The sequence below is a fragment of the Electrophorus electricus genome, chromosome 15 (genome assembly GCF_041902795.1).
Source record: "Electrophorus electricus isolate QZ-2024a chromosome 15, ASM4190279v1, whole genome shotgun sequence".
NCBI lineage: Eukaryota > Metazoa > Chordata > Actinopteri > Gymnotiformes > Gymnotidae > Electrophorus > Electrophorus electricus.
In genome coordinates this window covers 13,497,237-13,523,555 of record NC_137511.1, presented here as the reverse complement: position 1 = coordinate 13,523,555, position 26,319 = coordinate 13,497,237, and the positions used below count along the sequence as shown (strand labels likewise).

The 26,319-nt window shown below is 46.2% G+C and overlaps 2 protein-coding genes across 6 annotated transcripts in view; one reads left to right on the top strand and one right to left on the bottom strand.

The window, feature by feature from the left end:
• Nucleotides 1-24,098, top strand: part of insyn2a (inhibitory synaptic factor 2A) — a 36,649-nt gene extending 12,551 nt beyond the window's left edge. Inside the window, exons 2-4 of one of the 2 annotated variants that reach the window (XM_027017490.3) lie at nt 558-1,731; nt 6,198-6,269; nt 19,095-24,098. In XM_027017490.3, coding sequence (XP_026873291.2) covers nt 563-1,731; nt 6,198-6,269; nt 19,095-19,278 — 1,425 coding nt within the window. In that variant the 5' untranslated portion in view covers nt 558-562 and the 3' untranslated portion in view covers nt 19,279-24,098. Of the gene's footprint in view, nt 1-557; nt 1,732-6,197; nt 6,270-17,493 lie in introns of both variants that reach the window. The other variant, XM_081697210.1, reaches the window with a different exon arrangement.
• The window catches only part of dock1 (dedicator of cytokinesis 1), a 182,581-nt gene that overhangs the window by 88,394 nt on the left and 67,868 nt on the right, over nt 1-26,319 (bottom strand). For all 4 annotated transcript variants that reach the window (XM_035533660.2, XM_035533661.2, XM_035533662.2 and 1 more), the window contains one exon: nt 26,034-26,129. In XM_035533660.2, coding sequence (XP_035389553.1) covers nt 26,034-26,129 — 96 coding nt within the window. The remainder of the gene's footprint in view (nt 1-26,033; nt 26,130-26,319) is intronic.

Here is a 26,319-nt window from a genome sequence, read left to right as displayed (position 1 = left end):
TCAAACACACACACACACACACACACACACACACACACACACACAGGATGAGGCTGAGGGAAGAGCTCAAACACACACACACACAGGATGAGGCTGAGGGAAGAGCTCAAACACACACACACACACACACACACAGGATGAGGCTGAGGGAAGAGCTCACTCTTTCTCTCACGCTCACACACACAAACAGTGAATGAGGCTGAGGGAAGAGCTCTCTCACTCTCTCTCTCACACACACACACACACACACACACACACACACACACACACACAGGACCACGCCGACTTTTGCCAGCTGCTGCTGGCAAGCAACGGATGCAGCTGTAAAATGTCACAGCAGGATGTTGAGTGGGTGCTTGACATGACACATGACAACTCGTGCAAAAGTCCTCTAATACATACTTGCGCACACATGCACGATAAAATATATGGCGGGGGGGGGTTTGTTGTTTTTTGTGTGTGTTTGTGTGCGTGTGTGTACTGCCTTTTTGGAAAAAGAGTTAAAGAGTGTTCATATTTAACTCATGTTTAATTTCTGGCATAATTTTTCCTGGCAGGAACCATGGTGAGCAAAGAGGTTGGCAAACGCATGCTCACCAACTCTGAGTCAGACTCGGAGGCGGCGCCCTCTATGGCCCTGGAGGTGAAAAATTCGTCAGACGGAAGCCGGCAGGTGCGCAAGCGCAACAAAGCCCTGCAGGTGCGCTTCAAAGACATCTGTGAGGCGCAGAGCGAGCAGGCGGCGGCTCAGGGGGCCACACATGCGCCCTACAAGAGCGCCTACCGCAAGTACATGACGGTGCCCGCACGCAGGTCCATCCCCAACGTCACCAAGAGCACGGGCGTGCAGACATCGCCGGACCTTCGCAAGCGCTACCAGACCTTCCCGCTGGAGAGGAAGAAGAGCCACACAGTGAAGCACGCTGCCGCAACCGAGAGCTACAAGGACCAGGACGACGGCTTCGTCGTCGACGTCAAGAGGGCAAAGGCAGCCGAGGGGGGCGGCCCTTCGGGGCCGTCTTGCAGCGTGCGGAAGACCAGGGCTCTGCCACACACCAGGGAGTGTGTGGCCACTATAGAGCACCACCCACGGCGGACGGACTGCGCGGACAGGACTCGGCCCGACGGCGAGGAGCCGGACTACCAGGTGTGCGCGGTGCGGAGCAAGCACCGCAAGAGCGGACAGAGGGACCTGGACTCGCCGGACCAGCCAGGCAAGCGGCAGCTGCTCAACTCCGAGGACAGGGGCGGTGTCGGGGGAGGGGCCCTGCTGGACCCCGCCTCCAAGGTGACGGGGCCTATAGCGTGGAACTCGCTGACGCAGGTGGAGTGCCTGGAGAGCCCATCAGCACGCAGCAAGCGCAAGCAGCAGCAGCTGCAGCTGAACGGGTTGCAGGTGCAGACGCTGCCCCGGACAGGCTGCACTACACAGGCGCAGTGCCACAGCGGGATGCTCTCCGCCCGGCCCCTGCAGGCCATGGAGGAGGCGGCGGCCTCCGTCGCCGCGGCACCCGTCGCCATGCCGGCACCCTCGTGCGAGGGTGGGACAAGGGTGGGAACTCTGCAGGTGGACAGCGAGACCTGCAAGCAGATCGTGCCTGTCCATCAGGACCGGGACGTAAAAGCACAGCTGCAGGCCATGGAGAGCATGATCAGCTCGAGTCAGGAAACCATAAAGGTTCTGCTAGGAGTTATTCAGGAGCTGGAAAAAGGAGAAGCACTGCGAGAAGGGTGAGTCGCGGGAAACTACGTTATCATGCAATTATCTTCCGGTCTGATTTCCCTCACGAAATCGAGGGTGTTCGGTGATATTGTCTTTTTGATCTCATGTCGAGCTGTTTCGTAAAAACCCGGTGCTAAATTGCTGCTCTGTTGATGAAATTGAGTATTAAAAGATTTATAACAATAAGAAATTACATATCTGAAAAGCCAACAGCCAGGATGGATCTAAATGGTCAACTGAAATGCAGAGTTTATCCACAGGTCAAATGGGGTCAAGACAAATGTTAATCTGTCTGTACTTTAATTCATTCATTCACTCACTCACTATTATTCCATTTATTTTATTTTAGGACCAAGTTTTAGTTTTAGTTTATTTTACACCTAGAACTATCCAGATGTAGTTCTGCAACTGTGTGTTAAGTTACTCTAAGATTTCAAGCCTAAAACAGATGTATATGTCAAAATTTACTCCAATGTGACTACAAGTTCATATTAGACTCTTTATACACAGACCTACTACCATTAAACCATTAAGCAGCAGGACTGATTATTATGCACGCGAATGACACTACAGTTATTAGGGGGGTCCAGTCCTTATAACTGCACCCTTTCGGTAAGCCTGGGTGGGCACACGGAGCTCGTCAATTCCCTGAGCTAGGAAATAACGCCGGCAGAGGAGTCCGCTTTACCTGCACCACATAGATGCACACAGTTGAAGGAAGAGCAGCTAAATGGACGCCTCTCCATTACGGCAGACAAGCAAAGTAGCACCTGTTAGATAACAGAACAGCTGACTGGTCTGACTGCACTGTACAAGAATTCCAAGCTGGGTTTAGATGGTGTGAACTAAAAGTGCTGTCTGTAGATTACCTGCTGCCTGTAGATTGCCTGCTACCCAACTTTCCCCAGAGGTGCAGAAACGCTGCTCTCATGTGGAGGCCTATAAATAAACTGTAAATAAAAAAAGTCACCTGTCCATCCAGGCAGAATGGTCAACTGGCAGCTCTCTCTGCCGGTATGCGAGTGCAGAACTCTGGAATAATATGAATCACCACTAAAGAATCTGGATGAAAGCAGAAAGCCTATGTACCTCCCCATGCCCCCACACACAATTCTTATTCTTCCATTTGTTGCTATAGGAACACAACTGTGGGCATTAGTATGATTGTGATTGTGGCATTAGCATGATCTGGGAGTCAGAAAATAAAGCTATGAATGAAGGCCAAAAAAAAAAAAAAAAAAAAAAACTGAACACAACAAAAGCAAAAAGACTTGACATTAAGTGGGTTAGGGCGCTTTGTTCGTGTAAAGTGAAAAGAAGCCTGGAGCTTTGTACTGAGGTCATGGGCACTTCACAGACATGCTTGGTACTACTGAAGGCCTGACTGATACATAAAGAACAGAAGAGGATACGAAGGCTCTTATGCATCAGTGTGTAACTAACCTTCCTCTAGAGGAAGAAAAAAAAAACCAAAAAAAACAAGTCATTGTAATTCATCTCAGCAAATTGGGTTTTAAAATCGCATTTAAAATATGCATGTGGTTTATTAATCAACTTCTTGCTTTGCAACCCAGGAGGTGTTCATCTGAGTAATGGGGCGGGGGGGGTTAAATTCATCTGCCTGTCTCCTCAATCTTCGTAAGATGAAATCATGCTTATTTGCATGTATAATGGTCTAATCTCCTTATCGCTACAATCAGAAGACCGAGCAAATGCTCAGTGAAACACCCGATTCCCCCCCAGTGACACAAGTCATAAATCATACTTTTCTGACATGGCGCACTCAGCTTGCTGGCTGTCAACTGGTCATGACGTACTAATTAGATGATCTCACACACAACCTGCATGACGTTAATGTCTCAGGAGAGTAATTAGCTCTTTGTAAGGTCTGCTTGAGCACACTTTAGAGGAAAGAGTGTGCTATTAAATGATAGCATCTATGATTTGAGGGTATGTGAAGTTACAGGAGCATAACATCAGGCGGAAAAGATCATCCAGACAGGAGACAGACAGACACTTTTTTTTTTTTTTTTTTTTTTTTTAGGTTGCAAGGATGAAAGGGGGCAATTTTACACTGGCACACATCCAAGACTTTTAAGCAGAACATTTAAAATAATGTTTTTAATACTACAGTGTATATTCTGAAAGCACTGGATTCCATTCCATTGGATTGTTTCCACAGTACCCTGAGAGAATTCTTTAGTGTTTTTGCAAGCTGCCCAAAAACAGATAATGCCAGCGGCAACGGGGCCATGACACAGGAGGCTATAGGTGGAACACGGTCCTGTAATTACGGCTGTTGTGTTTTTGATGGCGTGTTGGTACAACGATTCATTTTCCATGCCTAAAACTGCCTCACACACGCAGAGTTCGTATGCAGTGATTCCTCTTTTGCAGTGGCAGAGCACAAACTATGAACTGTGTTACTGTACCGCAATTTTCTTCTCTACAGACTAAGACAGCAAAAACGTTGACTCAAATAACCCAGAAATCAAGTCTCTCTTCCTTCCGGGCAACAGAACTGCACAGACATGCCAGTGACTTTGGCTAATGCCAATCATTTGGAAGAAAACTAAGAGTTTACTATTGTCTGTTTTTGTATTAAGAAATGCAGATAGTTAGCACCTGCCAAGCAGATGCTGGCAGACGGAGTTTGCCTTCTAGGAGCGCTAATCTCCATCAGCAGAGCTCTGCTCTGCGTCAGATCGGGCCCTTTCCCCCCTAGGTCCCATAGTGGCACTGCTATACATCACTGTCGCCATTAGCCTTTGGAAACCAGCCTTGGAGAGGGAAAGAAGAAAAAAAAAAAAAACATGCATCAGCAACTACGATATCACTTGTAGTCATTAGAGCCAAAATGGCGTCTGCTGTCCATCTGTTTGAGGGCGAGTTGTGCTGTTTGACCTTTCAAACAGCAGTGGCAATGCGCAGCAGGGTGGCACCAAGTATAGCCGGATCGTTAGCGGCGAACCGGGGTTTAGCCTGACAACCAGGAAGTGTTAGTTAAAATAAGCTGGATAGTATTCGTGTCACTTAGTAGAGTTGAATTAGGGTGAAGATGTGTGTGCGTGTGTGTGTGCACGAGTGTGAAAATCCTGGACATCTCATCGGCCGTGTCCATCCTCAGTCAGGCCTGAGGTTAGTCCCTTCATCTGCAGGGTGTACAGGGGTCAAAAGGTCTCCATCACTCAGCAACCGTCACAGCAACGGCCAGAAATCAGATTTAAATGGGCTGTGGCAAGGCACCCACTCCTTTATATCCTTTTACCGGGTGCTGAACAAAACCTCTGAAATCGAGGCAGATCAAAGGGGGCCAGTCAGTGGACTCCTTAGGCAGGGCAGCATGCAGGAGAAGGGAGGTTTGTGTCACTCTGCTAACAGCTATTAGCACCAGCCAGACCTGCCCGCGTGAGGTAGGTGTTTGAGGGGAGAACGCATGCTCGGTGAGCACACACCCACACACGACAGACTGCAGTGGAGGAAAGTGCATGCAGCCATCAGACCGTTTTAAATAACTCAAAAGTTTTAAAAACAAGAAAACTAGTGAAAAGAAAAAAACGTTTATGCACATCATCAAAAACAGCATGGTCCCAAGATCAGCTCTCACTACCGTTTTACAGTGACCTTTGCTCCGTCGGTGTAATACTAAAGTGCTTTTTAGGTAGCTAAGCACTGATCTAGATGTTGACTGGGTCCTTCAGGTGACAACAACCACCTCCCCACCCCAATCCCCCATTTTAGAATCTAAAACCATCTCCATTATCTCCAATTTGCTAACAATTATCTCCATCAGCAGGCAAGCTCCTACGGTTCTGATGATATTCACCTATGGCTCTCTGCTTATTCAGAACTACAGTGCTGGACTTATTGCCCACAAAGCCAAGCTACTAAACTGTGTCTTAATGGGCCAGATTAGCCTGAAACAGGCGTGCGATCAGAGTTTATGTTAATCTTGGTCCTAAAGTCTGATAAATACTGGCCCCTAAGCATTTGTCACATGACATGTCGACTGGTAAGGAGAAGAGAGAACGCTGCAGCATCTGTAGAGGATCATGCCAAAGAGTTAGAGCTGAATCACTGGGATCTGCAGATGGGACCAACAGACTGGAGGCAGTTTAATTCATATTGCACTGAGCAGCAAAATGGCTCAAAATCATGTTCCATTAGTTACTGCAAAGCTTCATAGTGGGACAAAAATAATAAAAGATTAGTTTACATGCAATCTCTCTCGCTCTCTCTCTCTCTGTGTGTGTGTGTGTGTGTGTGTGTGTGTGTGTGTGTCTGTGTGTGTATGTGTCTGTGTGTGTGTGTGTCTACTAACATGACCTGACATTTGTGTGTCTATGCATGTGAACTGTGAGCTGACGATCAGGAAGGAGAGAGCAGGTCAGGTGTGCTGTGAGTGGCTGAGGGTTGGGGTGAACTGGCTTCCCACACTCTGTAACGACCCACCCTGTCTCTTCATCTCCACCAGTCTCTCCTATCGGACCGGGCAGGACACGGCCAACTGCGACACATGCCGGAACAGCGCATGCATTATTTACAGGTGGGTTTCTCTTACTCTTATACGAGACAAGCGCTTTGAGAGACAGCAAGAGGGAGACCAAAGGTTCCTGCTCAGTTCTAAGAGTGCTGAAAGGACCTACCATAGTCACAGACTGTGGCTTATTGAACAATGTTGCATGGTGGAGCTCTACTCAGTCACTGTAGAGGTAGCAGGCAGTTAGGTAGCAGCTAGTGTTAGGTCATTTTGATAGTAGTGGGCAGTTTTGGAAGCACTGCGTCTTTCTGTACAGAGTGGGTTGTGACGGGAACATTCAGTCATTCTGGGGGGAAACGGCTGTTCTTGAGAGAGCAGGCTGTGTTGGCAACATTTGTCATCCTGGGAGTGGACTGTGTTGGGGCTTGGGGTGTTCTGGAGCATGTGGTCTGTGTTGGGGTTGGGGTGTTCTGGTGGAAGAGGACCATGTTGGCTGAATTGGGGCAGGAGAGAGTAGAAGGCAACAGGGTGGAATGCTGCGCATCAACACCAAATGAAATATGGAACACGGTCTGGATAGTTAAACATGGAGTACATGGGGATAGGCACATTAAATCACACAGCCGTAAGGCACTTAGAGCTCTGAAGTAGAGAAAGACATCCACATGTTTCTGCCTTTAGTCTTACTGAAGCAGCTTTCAGATGACTCCTGTGAACATATCATGGCTGCGTTCAATGTTCATGTGCAGTTAAAACGTTCACTAAGAGCATTTTCACAATGATTTCACAAGTCTTAAATGCTCCATTCTGCACATAGGAACCAATTCTGGAATGGTGTGGGGCAGAGGTTCATTACTGCTGATTCACTTTCACAAAGAAGAATTCTATACAAATTGTGGATTGATTGTGCCATTCCATAGGTAACTTTTCCACATGAAGGTTAGGCAATAGGTCCATTCATTTAGTATTTTTTTATTTCTCTTGGAGACAAACACTCACTGAAGAACAATGCTTTGTGGATGCATGACATTGCAACATGCAGGCACACAGGGAAACAAGGAGCCATTCTCATGTGAGTGTGTTTAGCCATGCAGGTCAGCACGAGACGTGCGTCTGTCCTTTCCTTGCGAAATGATGTGATAAGTTGAAGCAGTCGCATTGCAAAATGATCAAAACACGCAACACCACGCGCAGCACGGCTGGGGGGGGAGGAGGAGAACACAGGGGGCCACGCCAGAGTTAAGGAGGACCAGCAATCGGTTCTCTGTATTGCTCGTGGGTTTGAAAACAGCTTTTCACACTTAACCAAACATACCGAAATTGCAAAGCAAGCAACCTTGGGCCTAGTGCAAAAACACCCTAAATATTCAACGGGAACTTTCTAAAAATAATTTGGGTCTCTCTCAGCGCACACACGCACACACGCGCACACTCACGCACGCACACACACACACAAAGCACTTCTAGAAATATTTTATTCGAAAGTTGGTAGAATATTAACAAGCAAGGCATTCATTGCTTTTGTAATGAACTAACTGTAGGGGCCAAAGTGGTGGTTTCAATTAAAGTATGATAAACTAGGTGGTACTGCATGCAAGCAGGTGCAGCAAACACTGTATTCAGAGTGTACAGAGAACCTCAGGGAACACATGAACATGAACACACACACACACACACACAGTCTGCCTGCTAAGGACTGTCCCTGCACAGCTGTGGCCACATACAATTAGGACTCCACCAAAAGCTCCCACTCACCTCAGCACAAATCCATGCATGCACATGCATGCACATGCACGCACATAGTGCAAGTAAACAATGCAGTCCTCGTCTTTTATAGCAGAGTCTGTGCTCCCATGGTGGCATTTCATTTATTACATGAATCCAGCTCATCCGATGCCCGTGCGTGCGCACATGTGTGGGAGCACACATGTGCGCACGCATCTATATGAGGTATGAGCTCCAGCTGACTGCCAGGCTGTGTGTTGCCAGTGCTGAGGTTCCAGAGCAGATGTCTGTGCTTGCGTTCACCCTCCTTCATCAACACTGACTAAATGAAGCATCAGCCTTTCTCATGAATCCTGATGCAACTGAATCACAGAGCACCACCCACCCACACATTACCACACAACACACCCATCCACACGTGACACACCCACACATCGTACCTCTAAACAGGATCGCATGAACACCAGTATGCGTTTGACGCATTTGATAATGGTCTCATTACCCTGTCTGCTTCATGTTCGAACCCAATGGGTATTTTCTTGTCATGTCATTTTATTTTATATCATGGTATTATCATAATTCAGTTAATTTATTTTAAATACAGCAAACATAAGGTGTGACTGTAGCACTCCTAAATGGGCAAATACTGGGCAAATTGTTTGAGGAAAAAATTTTAAAAGTTCGATTACATGCACCATTTGAAAACCAAAGGTTATCAATTTAAGACCACACAATATAATATCCTCATAATCTATGTATGTAAACTTGTGATGCTCAACATCGAAGATTTTCTGTTAAAATGGTTCCTTTACCTTTTTAACTTCTTGCTTAGTATTTACATCTCTGAAACAGAACTTCCAATGTGTGCCAAGCCACAGTAGCATGGAAAAAACCTCCAAACTAGGTGGTCGCATGCTATTCTCCAGGTTCCCACAGCCAGCCTGGGTTACCAGGTTACCGTGTGCTGTGCTACTCATTAACCAGGTAATCAAGGGCTTCAGATTGCCTGGCTGAGGTGTGTTAAGACCTGGAATAGACCAAAATCCCCGGGGACTGCGCCAGAAACCTCGGCTTTGAGCTCAGCAGCGTGATGATGCGGCAGAACCCGAGGTCACCGACACACCAAGAAAACTCGAAACACGTCTTTTAACCTTTAGTAGGAGACAGCAGCATTTGAATGTATTTCTCGATCCTCTACTTGTGCCGTTTTTCTTTTCCTATGCTGTATCCAAAGCATAAGTGCACTCCTTCCATGTGCCGATTGCTCCTGCCCCACGTTATCACACATACAGTCTCTATAGACACCTGCATGAAAAACAACACAGAAATGTAACAAATACACACGCACACAGGTGGTGGCTGCGTGCGCATACATACCTGAGAGCCCATAAGCACACAAAACACATGCTTGGGCAAACACACATGCGCCATTGTGTTTGCAAGGTGAGGGCTGTGTGAAGAATACCAAGGGCAGCTGTCCGATTGCTTTCCCCCCCCCCAAAAAAAATGCTTTCAGCTTCCTCAGCACTGAATAAAACATTTAAAGTTACTAAGGGATCATTGGTCCCCCTCAGGACTGCACTAACCACTAGCTTTTTTAGAATGCTAACAGGGACATGCCGGATTCTTCATAGGATAAAGGAGTGCGGTCCCAATCTGGATAGGGTCTCTGCTTCTCAGCGTACTGCACTTTAACCTGCCACCACAGCCGCTGGTCACGAGGCTCTTTTACTGCAGCATCGAACGTGCGTGCGCAGATATTAGCGGAGGCTTCATTTGACCAAGCACTGAACACTCTGTAATAATAGTCCACGTTAATTCAGAGGGGAGTTAGCTAAACAAACTTGGTGTACATATCGATTACAGTAACATTTCTGCGTACAAAAGAGGCAGTCAAACTGTACCGCTTTTCGAACGCACACAGCAAGGGTTGTTAATCTGATCTTAACTGAAGCAGACCGAGCGAAATGTGAAGGTGTTGGAGTCCGGCAGGACTTGGTAGAGATGTGGGCCACCAATTCAGTGCAGGGAAGCCAATCAAGGCATGAAGAGATGAGCGCGGGAGTGCGGAGAGCTTCGGGCAGAACACTGCAAACTGACTGCAGCAATCCTCCCTCAAATAGGTGAGGAGTACGGAATTTCAGTGACGAAGCCAGAATCAAATGTAGTCGCTCTGTGCAAATAGGAAGTGGATTAAACACTATCTAATTACACAGAGCTCTGTGAAAGCTCTCCTCATGAAAGCACATGGGTCCTGGGTGTGTGCAAACTGGAATTCCAGGCAATTTCGTCATGTGACTCATGCCCGTCACTCTGCAAACAAGTGCTGCGGAACAGAGGAAAGGCTAGCCTGGTAGCTTCTTACAGGCTCTGTGTGTGTGTGTGTGTGTGTGTGTGTGTGTGTGTGTGTGTGTGTGTGTGTGCCTGTGTGTGTGTGTGTGTGTCTGTGTGTCCCTGTGTGTGTGTGTGTGTGTGTGTCTGTGTGTGCCTGTGTGTGTATCTGTGTGTGTCTGTGTGTGTGTGTGTCTGTGTGTGTGTGTGTCTGTGTGTGTGTGTGTGTCTGTGTGTGTGTGTGTGTGTGTGTGTGTGTGTGTGTGTGTGTGTGTGTGTGTGTGTGTGTGCGCGCGAGAGAGAGAGAGAAAGAAGGGAAGGAGGGGTTAGATGCCTGTTATAACTGCAGTGGGTCAGACATCACCACCACCATGTGTGAGTCCACAGCAGTGTTACTCCTAGGGCTGTATAAACATCTCAGTCATGTTAACACCTCAATGAAGTGACAACTTACACTATCATACAGTGTAGGACACAGAGATCACTCTAACCTACTGTACTGGCTAGGAGGTATTCTATGAGTAGATGACAGAGCACTTTTTCTTAGTCACTCTATCAGACAGCGTCTGCTAAACGCCAAAAATGTAAATGTAAATCACTGTAACCATGGCTACTTTGGTCAGGCCCCTTGTCCTGGATGTGACACACATCAGAGAGAGGCTACCATGTCAAGCCCTGCCAGTTTCACTCTTCCTCTTGCTCTCTGCAGCTGTTATTACTCTGGAACCTCGTAACTTGCCCTCTCGCTTTCCACCACCACATCTCTCTCTCTCCAGCCGGAACGCTTCATGTGCTATGCTTCACATCAGGCCAGAAGAGTAGGGATATTAAAACGTAAATGAGGAGCACGATGAGGTGATGAGAGGAGGAAGAGAAGAGCAGCTCTCAATTCATTTCATCCTCCTCGAGGTTCAGCCTCCCTAATCTGGTGATTCATGGGAAACCTGCATAAGAAGGATGAACAGCTAAGACAGGGGGGGGGGGGGTTTCTGCAAATACCGCAGTGATTTTTATCCAGTCTGCTCACCCTGAGCCACAGTACTTTTTCACTTCATGTGGATCTCTTACAATCTTAGAACGTCTTTCTCAGAAGAGTGCCTGTTAACCGTGAAGCTCAAACCCAGAGTGCTACAGGGGCCTGACTGTAACAATCTTAAACTCATATAGGCTGTTTGAATGAGGACAATTGAAACAATCGAATGGAATTCACAGAGAATCAGTAAGTAGCCATACTGATCCAGGAACAGCTTCCAGCCCTGGATTTAGTGATTACTGGCAGCAGAGTAGATCCAAAGTCCTTCTGGTGCAGGCTTTGTGAAAACAGCCCCAAGTGGAGTTTGCACAATGACAAAACAAAGTCTAGGCTCCTGCTCCAGATCCTTAGCCTCTGTACCTTGAAACATAAGCTGTAAGTAGTCAGTGTTTTTTTTTTTTATAGCTCTGACCTACAGGATTGGTTGTTGGGTCTGTTTCTGAGTCATCACATTCTCCATGGATGCCATGGACCCCAAGTTCTGTTAGTCATAATTGCAATCAGCGAATGTTGAATATGCACGCCCCCCTCATCAACTTGACGAGGAGATGGTCTGGACTCGTCTAACCCCCCCCCCCCACCCAAACCCGACCCCGCCTTCTTTAACGTAGCTGGCCCTAGGCTATACAAGCCTAATTCACTAATGTCACTCAGTCAACCAGCAAGGCGTGTTCATTTAATAAGGAGTGGTGAAGTATGATAACAGTTAGGTCAGTGCTCCTTGATGGCCTCCCACTTTTAGCATGCTTATATACAGACATAATATAGGATACAGTCTCGTGTTACTGGCACCATGCAGAGCTATCTACATTTAGACTGGTGGCCCAAGCAAGGTGGATGGATAAATCCAGCTAGCAAACCTGAGAGAGAGAGAGAACTAACAAGAACGAGAACACACCAACAAAAACAGAGAATAGTCCAGGAACACTCACAATAACTATTACTGACACACACATGCACGTAAGTTACACTAGACGGGTGAGAGAGACTAGATGCATTTCAGAACTGTGAAAACTGGAACCCCTGGAGCGGTGAGGCCGTACACAGACAGGAATGCGTGTGATTCCTCATGCTCACATTGATGGCTCTGCTTTTCACAGAACCATCTGGTTGCCATAGATACCAGAATAAAACTGGTGGATGTTGGGGTGTTGGAGAGTTTCTGGGTGCAAGTGTGTGCGTGTGTGTGTGTGTTCGTGGGGAGAGGAGTGCCTGCTGCTGAAAGATTTGTACTACACTGAGCTGACGTTCCCTTAAAATCAAATATACAAGCTATGGAAGCACCCTACACAGACAGCTGAGCAGAATAAAATGGTGTTGAATAGAATGACAAGCATGACATGCAGCTAAGACTCGGTCCACCCCCACTAGAGCGTGAGCCCTTGGGAGGCGGAGTCGAGGATAATGGATGTTTCATTTAAAGCCCCAGAAACTTTCCCTCACTCTGTCCCACAGGGAGATACAAGCATTCCTGTACACTGCCCCAGAGCCAACAGCACTGAGTGCTCACACCGCACTTCACCTGCTCCCTCACCATACTACACTCATTACAGGGTTAGAAACATCTGTCAGTGTGTGCATGGAGTAGATAGCCATGTGCAAGATGCCCTTAGGGTCCAAACATGATTCAGGATCACGTTTTTGCTTCAGTACCAGAGCACCCCCCCACCCCCCTAACCCCGAATTCTCTCTCAAACTGCCCAAGTTCAAATATGTATACACACGCACACACACACTCACACACACGGTGTGTTTATAGGTGTGTATGCGAGGCTCTGGGAGCATGATACCATTCTGCAGTAATACTGGCTTCTAGAAGCCAAGCCCAGCACATTTATTAAGGGGACCCCCTGGTTTTAGCTGCACCGGATAATACGGGTAATACACTGTGCGGAAAGGTAACCAGAGTATTAGTGTTGTTAAGATGTTAGAACTCGAGCAAAATTTAGTGCCAATGCGTTGATACGTTTATTAGGCCAGAGGGTGCAGGAGCCAACACACTGCCATGCTGAGTAGTGTGGTCAGCAGAGTCAAATACCTCTCAGTGTTACTGCAACCTGGGACCATTAGCCTGGGAGCAGCCTTAGCACAACAGCCCAGCAGTGTAAAAAGGCTTTAAAAGATCAGAGCTGTAACTGTATGCTTCACTTATAGCCAGCTCGACTTGTATGCGCAAGAGAGCAGAGCTTCATTACAGTTATCGATGATTTTACTCAGAAGACAGCCAACTGTATTTCATAATGGCAGGAGAGGTTTTGAATGAGTGTATTAAATATCAGAAGTTTACAACTTACAAGTGTGATGGTGGGGCAGCTCTACGTTTATCGCTGGGGCGCGAAAAGCTGAAAGCAACAGACTACAGGCCTGTAAGAGAGTGCGAGTGTGTGCGCGCGCGCGCACGCACATGCATGTGCCATTCATTTAAACGAAACTGTAACAATAATAAGCTTACAGGAGGAAAAGGCCAAGGAGGATCAAATCTCTCTGCTCCCCACTGGAAAACCACAGCCCCCACATGAAAGGCGAGCGTGCTAAGCCGCTCTCAGCTGCTTGGTGGCGGCGACGAGAGGGAATGTGCGGGGCCGCTAATTAGGGGCTCGGAAGCAACACGATGGATCGGAGCGCTTTTCTTTTCACGGTGGTAGTAGGGATGCGAGCCGGCCGACGGAACAGAAAGGTCTAGAAGAAACTGCGGAGGCACGCGAAAGAAACTCGGGCCTGAAGGAAACAGTGGGGAGAGGTGGAAGCTCCAGAGAGACCAACACAATCTGAGCCTTGTGTTGGGGTCTGGTTCTACGCTGTGACATGCTATTGAATTATTCACAGTCTTTGACCTGAGGCCTCATCCACGGTCTCCATTTTATTTGGCACGGGCTTGCAGCAAGTTTAGAAACTACGGTTACATTTCTTGCCGTACTGAATGAAATGGGCCATTGTCAAACCATAAAGCAGCGATTCCAAAAACTGGACAGCCGGAGACCCAGCGGCTAGGCTTGCTTTTGGTCCGGCTCCTCTACCGCATTTGGGAGGCTTAAGCCCCGTGTCACGCGGGGCTACAGTTGGAAAGAATGTGCAGTGCCTGAGGACCCCTGGACAGGAAGTGAGATCAAGCGCCTGCGTCGGCCTCGGTCTGCTGGGCCGGGCCGAGCGATTCCTAGCGTACAGTCCTCCCCTACAGCGGGGAAACACTGGGTTCAGTCATGCTCGGCGCCCACGTCCCCGTCGTACTGCAAACTCCAATCATTATGTTCAGCAGAGACGTGCCCACAGCAGGTGTACCTGCGTGTCGCTGCTCACCCACAGAGATGTTTTTGGCCTCTGGGGAATGGTCACAGAAGGGCTGGGATGAGCACGCGGGCCGGCCCCCTTCCGGCAGACCACCGGGCAGGATGGCATGGCAAGGCATGGGGTCCAAGCCGTGATTGTGTGATCTGATGCTTTTTTCGCTCCCAAGCGACCCTTACTGTACATAAGGATGAGCTGAGTTTGGTTCCTCTTTGTTCTGGCATACCAAGGGTCTTTAAAAAATAATAATAAATAAATAAAAATAAATACAAATAAACAAATAAATAAAACGCTTTGGGTAGTGGTAGCTCAGTGCTTAAGGTACTCCGCTTGTAATCGGAAGGTTGCCAGTTCAAGCCTTGAAAAAAGTGTCAGCTAAATGCCATAAATGTAATGTAAATGTAACTTGCTACAGTTGCCTCTTTTTCTGCTGTTTATTACAGAGTAGACACAATCTTGAGTAACAGTACAATGGAATCAGTTTACATTGTCCCTGACTCGTAACATAAAACCAAGTGTTGAGTAAAAGGCAAATCAGAACTTGAAGCTCCTCCATTGTTGCTGTTATGTGTTTGTTTACATTAGTGTTGTGTGGTAAATCGCATGATGACAACAGCCTCCAGTGCCCTGGCTAATATCACAGCTCTGTCATGCAGTGGACAACACAGTGCGCGACTAGATCCGAGTTCAGATTAGCAGCAGAACTTGGCCATAGCACAGAAGCCAGTGGAGAAATGCTGAAAATTCTCAGCTAAAGACTCAGTGTGTGACAGACAGACTGATCAGCGTTTGATACTGAAGGACAAACTCTTCCTGTCTGCAGCTGACAAATGCCCTAAAGGATTAAAGGTTCTTAGAACAAAGCAGCCGCTCAGAGATATTGAGATAAACAGCTATAATGAGGCCATCATCAATTACACTGCAGAATTCTATGAGCAGCTTAAAGCTCTGGCTTCTGACACCCCTGCCTTATCCAGATAATCAGTGATTGGCCTGCTCCTCTCTCTCTCTCTCTCTCTCTCTCTGACTGCCATAGTGAGTATAAGGCTGGATTGATAAGGGCATAATTACAAGGGTCTGCACTGTGATTAATTTGTTAATAGCAGCATTGCCTTTGGCCTGTGAGGAAAGACCCATCTCACTCATTCACTCTCACACACGGGCAAGTCCTTGAAGGAGCAGCGACAGTTTCTCCCTGACTTGCGTGCACATACATGTGCGCACAATTGGTGCATCCACCTGGTTCATCGGGCCAATCACTTTCTTCTGTATGTATCAGGTTACAGGGTTCACCAGTGTAAACATCAGAGATGAGGTTTTGTGCTTGGTGTATTTTGAACAGCATATCTGAAAACTCATCTTCCATAAAGCCATGTGGATGAATTTAAACTGCTCATGCATGCAACACAACACATTTCATTTTTCATCATCAGAAGCTCAAAAAGTCCAGTAAAACAAAAAAAGTCCAGTATTTTACGTTTGGCTAGAAGTCATAGGAGACCCATGTCTAAAATAAACCTACCCACTCCTGAGCTGCCACACTTAGAAAATATATTGAAGAGGGATTTTGGGTATACAGCATTAAAAGGCTTTGTGATGCCATTCACCTAAAGGTAGTGTCAGACAGTGCAGAATATCCCTCCCTCTGTGCTCTATAGGCCCTCTACACAGACACCTCTCACTGCTATATGGGCTAAGGCTCAGCTGAGAAGTTGACAAGACATTTTAGAAAGCCTTTTGCTACGAATAATGTTTATCTGTGGTAACGAGACAGTTTTATTGCTCCTACAGATGATATGCAATGGGTTATTTACTATTGTAAAGTTAGGAATGAAGACACGGCCAACATCTTCCATTGAGCCATAAGTGCAAGCTTGAGTAAAGGCAGCAGGAGGCGGATGCACAGGGCAGGCGTCTGCACTGATGCACAGCGCGGGGCAGGCGTCTGCACCGATGCACAGCGCGGGGCAGGCGTCTGCACCGATGCACAGCGCGGGGCAGGCGTCTGCACCGATGCACAGCGCGGGGCAGGCGTCTGCACCGATGCACAGCGCGGGGCAGGCGTCTGCACCGATGCACAGCGCGGGGCAGGCGTCTGCACCGATGCACAACGCGGGGCAGGCGTCTGCACCGATGCACAGCGCGGGGCAGGCGTCTGCACCGATGCACAGCGCGGGGCAGGCGTCTGCACCGATACACAGTGCGGGGCAGGCGTCTGCACCGATGCACAGCGCGGGGCAGGCGTCTGCAGCGATACACAGCGCGGGGCAGGCGTCTGCACCGATGCACAGCGCGGGGCAGGCGTCTGCACTGATACACAGCGCGGGGCAGGCGTCTGCACCGATGCACAGCGCGGGGCAGGCGTCTGCACCGATGCACAGCGCGGGGCAGGCGTCTGCACCGATGCACAGCGCGGGGCAGGCGTCTGCACCGATACACAGCGCGGGGCAGGCGTCTGCACCGATGCACAGCGCGGGGCAGGCGTCTGCACTGATACACAGCGCGGGGCAGGCGTCTGCACCGATGCACAGCGCGGGGCAGGCGTCTGCACTGATACACAGCGCGGGGCAGGCGTCTGCACCGATACACAGCGTGGGGCAGGCGTCTGCACCGATGCACAACACAGGTCTGATCAACATGGCTAAGGCACAACACCCATCACAGCATGTGCAGTCTCCTTCCTGGATCTTTATGATCCACACCAAAGCTCCAGAAGCTCTCAGAAAGTAACAGTAAAGGTGAAGTAGGGGTCGTCCGTTGATCCTCAGATGCATGAGCTATTTAAGGTGGCATGTCTCTCATGCCTCTTTCTGCAGATATAGTAGAAGAATCTCTGATTTCATTATTTTGATCCCACTTCAAAAAAAAGCAATTAATCTTTCAGAAGCACTCCTCCACCTCCCCTTGCCCCTCCAGGACCACCTGCCTGATGAAGAGAGCTCAGCCAAGGAGACCTGAGCCAAGCGCCACCTAGGGGCTGGATGAGTGTACACAGCAGCAATCTGGCCAAAGGCCCAGTCCCAAGATGCACCATACAAGAGACACAGCTCATCAAATGCCTAGTGGCATGAATATTATTACTCTGACACCAAGATCGCTACAACATCAGAAGGCCTACTCAGAAACAATCACAGAAATCACAACAGAGCTGCACCATTACTCAAATGATTCCGTTCACATTGTGTCAACAGTCAGGTCTTCCTAGACAAAGCTACTCGACACTCTCAAGACAAATAAAGAACCCAACCAATCACAGAGGTCTACTAAGCACATAGCTCTATTAACATGGCCAACCATGGTGCAGCTCGTTTAGGTCTGTTGTCTTAACTAATGCTATACCTCCTCCCCTGACAGTTGCAGGAATGCAGGTAACTAAATCTTGCACAGCAAGTATACCTGCAATACGAGCAGAAAAAGGTCAGATTTTAAGTAGATTTTTTTGTTTATAGATTTGGTGAATATGTTAATATACTCATTCGGTTGGACGCAGTGCATGACTATTTTTTTGTGGTACACAGTGTGAGGTAATTTTTGTACTAAATCTTGTGCATTTCACAAAATAAAAGAAGAAAAATGTCATTTTAAAATACTGTAAAAATGCAGAAAAGCTGTTATTTGAGAATGGGATTTTCATTTAATGCTATACTTAAAATGGCGTTGCTATAGGCCATCAATTTTCTACAATCTGGTAAAAGACCAAGTATGAATCTTCCTCCTGTTGTTTGTTAAGTGCTTTATGCTAAGCCTCCTCACTCAGCGAGGGAGAGGAAGGTGGGAGAGAGGGAGGAAGGTTGGGGGGGTGGGAGACAGCTGTGTCAGCTGTGCACCCCTACCGACATAATGACAACAGTTTACAGACCTCTGGGGTACACCTTAGCCAGTGTGCCATGTGCTGCAAGAAGTGAAATCTCATCAGGTTATAACTGTGTGTGTGTGTGTGTGTGTGTGTGTGTGTGTGTGTGTGTGTGTGTGTGTGTATATGTGTGTGTTTTCATGTGTATGTATAATTGAGGAAGGTGAAGTAATGAACATCCAGCCATCCAAGGAAGTCTGGTATGACTCATCAAAAGAATAATAAGAAAGAAAAAGACAAACAAATAATCATCTGTTCACACACACAGCTGCCCAGCAGGAAGTTTACAGATTGATCTGACAGAACTCATTATAACCAAATCACTCAATCACTCACACACACACACACACACACACACACACGGCTTGAGTCACAATGAGGAGCCCTATTGTCTCTACTGAGGATTTAAGATAGCATGTGTTTCTGTTTCAATGTGCACATTTGTGGCACAAGAATTAGAACATTGCAACTATTAATCTTACTCTCACAGTCCAATACAACCCTCTTTCAAACAATACTTTAACCACTGAAGGTCGTCCTCAGGGTCCGAATGTCTAACGTGACAGGGCTCTCTCATGGAGTTAGAGGGATATGTGCAGAGAAACTCCTCAGTAATAGCCCTCTCTGTCTGTCTGTTTCTCTCTCACTCTCTCTCTCACTCTAGTGTGGAGCTGGACTTTAAGCAGCAGGAGGACAAGTTGCAGCCTCTGATGAAGAAGCTGTGCTCAGCAGAGGACACTCCCTTCACTTCACTGCCTTACCCCCAGGAGGCGTTCTCTTCAACACCCAAGCGCAAGTCCAAAGTCGAGGCTAAAAAGCATGCGCGCTGGAAACTCTGGTTCCTCTGAGAGCAGGAGCAGGACACGCCCCCTCAACCCCAACCACCCCCGTTCCTTCCTCTGATTTGCCCCGATTTCTACCCTTTGTCAACAGCTCGTCATCCTCTTTGGGATATTTTAAGAGTGAAATGAAAAAATAAAACGTTTTGGATCCTGGACATGCAACCTGACTGGAAAACACCAGAATGTGCTTTGAAATCTAAAATAGATTCTACTTGGGACTGTATTTCCCAATTCAGTGCAGAAAAAAGGGAATATTTTTGGACTAATTCCCGTAAATAGAGCGTAAAATCCCCCCATTTGCAGCTCAGCAAGGTGCGAAATGAGATTGGATTAACGTGGGTTAACCTCATGCATTTAAATATATATAAAATAAAATCTACACAGTAACAAATAATCATTATTTATTTAGCCACATGTAGAAAACATCTTTATTCAATGATGAGTTTATTCATAGGCTCAGAGCTGCTTATTTATTTGTTTGCTTACTTGCATTATAGATATATTGGACAGTGGACTAAAGACCACTAATTCTGTAGTCCACAAATTCCCTGAACTAAATATAGTAGTTCACAGATTCTCTGGAAAAAAGGCATCAGTCCACAGATTCCCTGGACTAAAAATAGTCCACAGGTTCCTTGGACAAAACGAGAGTAGTCCACAGATTCCCTGGACTAAAGACAGCAATTCACAGATTCCCTGGACAAAAGACAGCAATTCACAGATTCCCTGGACTAAAAATAGTCCACAGGTTCCTTGGACAAAACGAGAGTAGTCCACAGATTCCCTGGACTAAAGACAGCAATTCACAGATTCCCTGGACAAAAGACAGCAATTCACAGATTCCCTGGACTAAAAATAGTCCACAGGTTCCTTGGACAAAACGAGAGTAGTCCACAGATTCCCTGGACTAAAGACAGCAATTCACAGATTCCCTGGACAAAAGACAGCAATCCACAGATTCCCTGGACTAAAGACAGCAATTCACATATTCCCTGGATTAAAGACAGCAGTCCAGTTTCCCTGAACTAAATACAGTAGTCCACAGATTCCCTGGACTAAAGACATTAGCCTATTCCTATTATTGCCATTCATGGATATCAACATGACCAGAGTCTTGCCATGAAGACAAAGCACAATAATACTTCAGACTGAATAAAGTCTACTGGAGATGACAAAGGGGAAACAGAGATTTAAATGGGCTTCTGGATAAAAGTGAAAGGATATTCTCAAACTATGGAGAACAAGGATAAAAAAAATTAAATAAAAAAACTTTCAGTTATGTATCAAATTTCTATATAAATCCAAGTTTCTGAAGTTCTACACATCTATTAACTTTGAGATACTAATTTAAAGGGGAAAAACTGAACATCACTTATTTTTCTATATTCGTAATATTAAGCATTAAATTCAGATTTTCTAATATACATTATATGAACTTATATCTTGCTTCAGTGTTACTGGATTAGTAAAATGTTGAAAAGATGGAGAAAAAAAACAAAAAAGAAACAGGACGATATTCCTGATGCATCAGGATTGTAGAAATTAAATTCTATTTCAAATCCAACTTTCTCCTTTTCACAACCCCACTGAGGAGGAATACAGCCATGTGCTCCACAGCATATAATGTCAGATGTTAACGCCAATGACTTTGCAGCCATCGTGTTTGAACGGTGCTCAGAGATACCTACAGAACACCTGTAAGGCGGCCTCTGCGCATACCCATGCGTCCTCAACAGGGCACACTGACCTCACACGTGATAAGGAAGCAGACACCCTGGCACTGGATGAGTCAGCCCAGCGGTGCAGCCAGGGGGCAGACACGCCTCCTCCCCCCTCCAAAATCACTGCTCTCAGCACACAGGCCTCGAAACCCTAATAGTCAACATCAGCATCTTATGTAATATCCTTAAGCTTTTTTTTGGTTGTTGCTGTTATTTTGGGAGTTTTTTTTTTTTCCTTAAAAAAAAACCAAAAAAAAAAAAAACAACAGTTGTGTGGAATCAAGCTTTCTAGGGAGCAGGACATCCAGTCAGGACTAGCAGCATCTGGGCCAGCAGCCCGTGGAGTAGAACGTGCACAAGAACGGCACCGGCGGAGCCAATTGCAGCCCGAGGCTTACAGGTTTCACGAGAGCAGACCCCAGCCATCTCCAAGCCGTGAACTCCTCAACTCCAAGGACAATTCTACTTAGGAGAGTGTCTGTCTGATCTCATGGCCTCTAAACCTCTCTCCGTTTCTGACGGCTAGAATAAAATACCTTATCCCACTTTCGCTCGCTTCTCTTGTATATCAAAGAATTTGATTCTTGAATAGTTCTACTGTAGCGTGGAGAGAGACTTAGATGTTATCTGTACCTTAAAGAAGTGCAATTGATTCACTATGTGCAATATTGTGCATTTTATACTGTTTTTAAAATCAAACAATTTAATATACAAAATAAAACCTGAAGGAAAGAAAACAGCTCTCTCATCTGAATACTTGACCATGTTCAAACACGAATAATGCATAATGGTGTTTGGTTGCATTTAAAAAATAATAAGAAAAATAAAAAGTGTTTTTTATTAAAGGATTTTTTTTACCTCGTCTGAACTGGGTACATGCACTGTATTTGAAAGTAAACGTTTGTAAATGCTTTTGAAAGCCGTCACAAACACCCGGCAGAGACAACTGAAAGTTCATTACGTGTGGGTGCCGTCTGGCTGCCATAAACAGCGTCATCCTTCAGAGGTTCCCTGGAAAGCTCATCTTTAACATACTAGAACGAGGAGATTCAGCAAAACTAAATACACTGGCACGAGTTTCATGCTCAAGTACATCATAAACACCCACAACATAATACATCATTCTCCGTGCAATAGAAACCTATCTGGGAGTGCAGGTTCTTATGCTAAAACAACGGACTGTCATTCACCTCAAGGAACCAATCACTCTCTACTCTCCCCTCCCACTGCAGACAACTTGCAGGTGTTTTTTTACATTCAAAAGGTGCACAGTGATTTAAAGTGGAGATTGCTAAATACAGAGGGAAAAGGGGCTGAGACAAATGAGGAGTGGCACAGAAGTGTGAATGAGACAGAAGACAGAGAAGGCGAGCTGTTCGAGAGCAGAGACCAAGAACGAACCTGGACCTGCAGCGCGATGTACATTAAACATGCAATGCATGTAAGTTGGGTGGGTTATTTCAGCTAGAGAACGCGTGGGTCACAAAAGTAACCCATGAAGTCCTTTGTTAGAACACCTATAATGAGGGGGGAACCATTCCTAGCTGCACTAGGAGAGAAAACGGTGCAATGCACACGTGCAGTCATGAGCCGCGATGTCAGTAGAGATGTGTTTCTATAGTGTGAAAAGCACTGGAGAAAAAGAGGTTAATACAGCCAAACTGTCATATCTGCAGGCAGGGCATAGAGTTTTTTCTTTTTGTGTGTGTGTGTGTGTGTGTGTACAATCTGAATTCTACACTCATACACAGCAGAATCTGGATGAGGCAACTTAATGCATAAATTTGAATCTCAGGTCTGATGGGCAAGTACACTGTAGAGAGGTGGTTTGCTGAGCAATGTTGCACAATGCACATGCACGTTGACACATACAGATGCAACATGCCTACACAAATATTTCAAAATTATGAACACATTAATGAAAAAAAGGAGTTGCACATACGGAAGAAAGCCCCCACATCCCCAGCTGCTCATTTGTGCAATGCGGCTCAGTACTAACTCAGGCACGGGGCCTTTAAAAATTCAAGCTGCTCTTATTGGCCGTTAAATAAAGATGGAACGCTTTAAACGCTTAAGGACATCAGGGCTGTTCTTTATGCCTTTGAACCACCGTGGCTGCAATTTCCACTTGGGGGGGGGGCAGATTTACTGCAAAGCCACAGAGCACAGTGGTCAGCAAAGGCGGGGGACGGCCGAACGGCTCTCTGTGGGAGCTGAAGAGGTGCGTTATGTGATCTTAGCATTAGGGTTTCAGTGGCTGGGATTTAGCGCGAGTCGTAAGGGTCGACTGTCTATACAGCTACTACTGGACCCACTAGCTGCTGCAGTGGGGAGGAAGAGAGGAAGGGAGGGAGATGTGAAGAAGAAAAGGAGAGACGAAAAGCAAACAGGGACTAAGATGAGAAGCAGTGCGGCGGCTAAGTGCTCACACTGCACCTCTGGGCTGGCTTTCCTCACCCTGCAGCCGCTCAAGGTGGATCCTATTAAGAGTCCAAACACCTGTTCATGCCGCCTTGGAAAGTGGGAAGGAAAAATAAAAATGTGAACGGAGTGGAAAGGGCCCTGGGACAGGCCAGTACCACGGCCTGACCTCTCTAGGCACAAGCAATGCTTTGCGAAAAGACAACACACAAGAGGCAGGTGTGACACCTGTGTTCTCCACATCAAATGCAACGGTTATGCTACGCGTAAACGGAATCCTCACGTCTGTTAGGACGAAGGCCCGTGCTCTGGGTATGCAGCGTGAGTGCGCCGTGATGGCAGAGGAAGGCCCCGAGTAGGACCGCTACGACACGCCGAGGGCTCGCCATCAGAGGAGAGGTAAAGGGTAAAGCCCGCAAAGACCTGTGGCCAACGGCAGTGTATTAAGCAGCGTCTGAGAGAGGCAGATCTGGCTGAGTCAAGACAAGCACTGGAACACTCTGCACTTTTAAAGAATGACTTCCAGAAAGGACATTTCTAACTGCAAGATACAAACATGGAACGCAAACACAAACAGCTCTTATTCTGAAACCGCTGCAGCTCTGAAAACGCTGCACCAATATTCCAAACAACAGGCAAGTTCATCCTTCCACTATAAATAACTGTGTCCCTGAACAGCTCTCTGGAAACAAGCATGCATGCATGCATATATATATATATACATACATATACACACACACACACACACACACATATATATTTATATATATATATACACACACACACACACACACACACACACATATATATTTATATATATATATACACACACACACACACACACACACATATATATTTATATATATATATACACACACACACACACACACACACATATATATTTATATATATATACACACACACACACACACACACATATATATATTTATATATATATATACACACACACACACACACACACACATATATATTTATATATATATATACACACACACACACACACACACACATATATATTTATATATATATATACACACACACACACACACACACACATATATATTTATATATATATATACACACACACACACACACACACACACACATATATATTTATATATATATATATATACACACATATATATTTATATGTACACACACACTATATATATATATATATATATATATATATATATATATATATATATATATATATATATAAATAAAGAGAAAGAGAGAGAGAGGGAGCGCGATGTGCACTTTTCAAATGTGCTCAAATACTGTTGTTTCTGTAGACAAATCGTCATGGCAACTGCTACTACCCTGAATGAAGAGAATGGTACAATACCTTCTAGATGGTCTTTATGATACTTCATACACATTTAACAGAACCAAATATAAAGAAGTTTCAAGTTAACAATATTAGTGAAACTGGCATATTTAGCCATGACCCACACAAACCGCCACAAAAACAGTGTGATTTTGGACTAGAAAAGGTAATGACCTTCAAGGAAAGAGGTAATATCACTATAAAAGCAGTGGTGAGAGTTGATAGGTTAGAACAGTCAGGGGCTGGTAGAAGGGCACACAAGGACAGCCCCGAGCGGGGCCACGCACTCCCCGCAAACCACGGCAAAATATAAGCCCTCTCTAACAAGCCACCTGAGATCAAATAACAGTAAATGAGTATGCATGCACACACTCTCTCACACACACACACATACACACACAAAATGATCTTTATCACGCACAGAAGCAAACCAATAAGAAGAAACCCTGGTGACAAAAAGAAAGATCTATATCCACCTTTAAGAATAAATCTAAGCTCAAATCCGGCAAGCTCTGAGTGTTTCCAGTCCTTCAGAACGAAAAAAAAACCAAAACACATTTAGGTTAATTAAAGAGGCCAAGAACTGGACCTGTAATAAGGTGAAGCTGAATTGGTGTGGTCTAAATCCTCATCACACATATAAAGTGTGTGCGCATGTGCACACGTACACGCAAGTGTGTTTCAGAGAGAAAGAACCTGATGTAGCCAGGGAGTGACCGTGTGAGAGGGTGTGAGTGAGAGTGAGAGCATGAAAGGGAGAAAGGCAGAGCAATAGAAAGGAAAGATGGAGAATAAGAGTGCACTTCTGCAGTAAATGAAATGGCCAGTAATTTATATATGTCTGTTGCAAAGAGGGGTGCTAGAGTTTAGCCAGCATTAACCCGCTTCTCATGTGCTGCTCTATGGCAGTTTGTGTTTGAGAGTCTGTGCATGTACGCTCATGTACGCATGTGATTCTACTCCAAACTATGCAAAAAGCACAGTAACTAGGCTGTAACCCACTTATTAACACTTATTAACTGCATTATTAAATGCAGATGTGGAGGATGAAGTAATGCCTACAGGAAGTACTGCCCACCAGTGAAGCAGTGGCACCAGCATCCATCAGGCTGAACTGCATAGAAACATCCAGCTGTCAGGGGCCCGGGGGAGCCCAGCGAGGCATTGGCAGGGGCTTGTGGGAGCCAGCGAGGCACTGTCAGGGGCCCAGGGGGCCCAGCAAGGCAGTGTCAGGCTTAGTGCAGGAGCAGAAGAAAGCACAGGCTTACTATCAGGGAAGAGTCTCGACCCATTGAGATCACAGTCCGGTTCACAGTCCTCAGCAACTTCTCCATAATGATCTGAACATGCCACTGTGTAGGACCCTGGAAATCAACACACACACACACACACACACACACACACACACACACACACACACACACACACACAAACGCACGATTGAACAAGAGCTATTGGACATCACATAACAGGAAATTATATCTGTCATACAGTGCACCAAAAGCCCCATATTCACATGCACCAATAATCATGGTTTTTTGAAGGCAGACATTC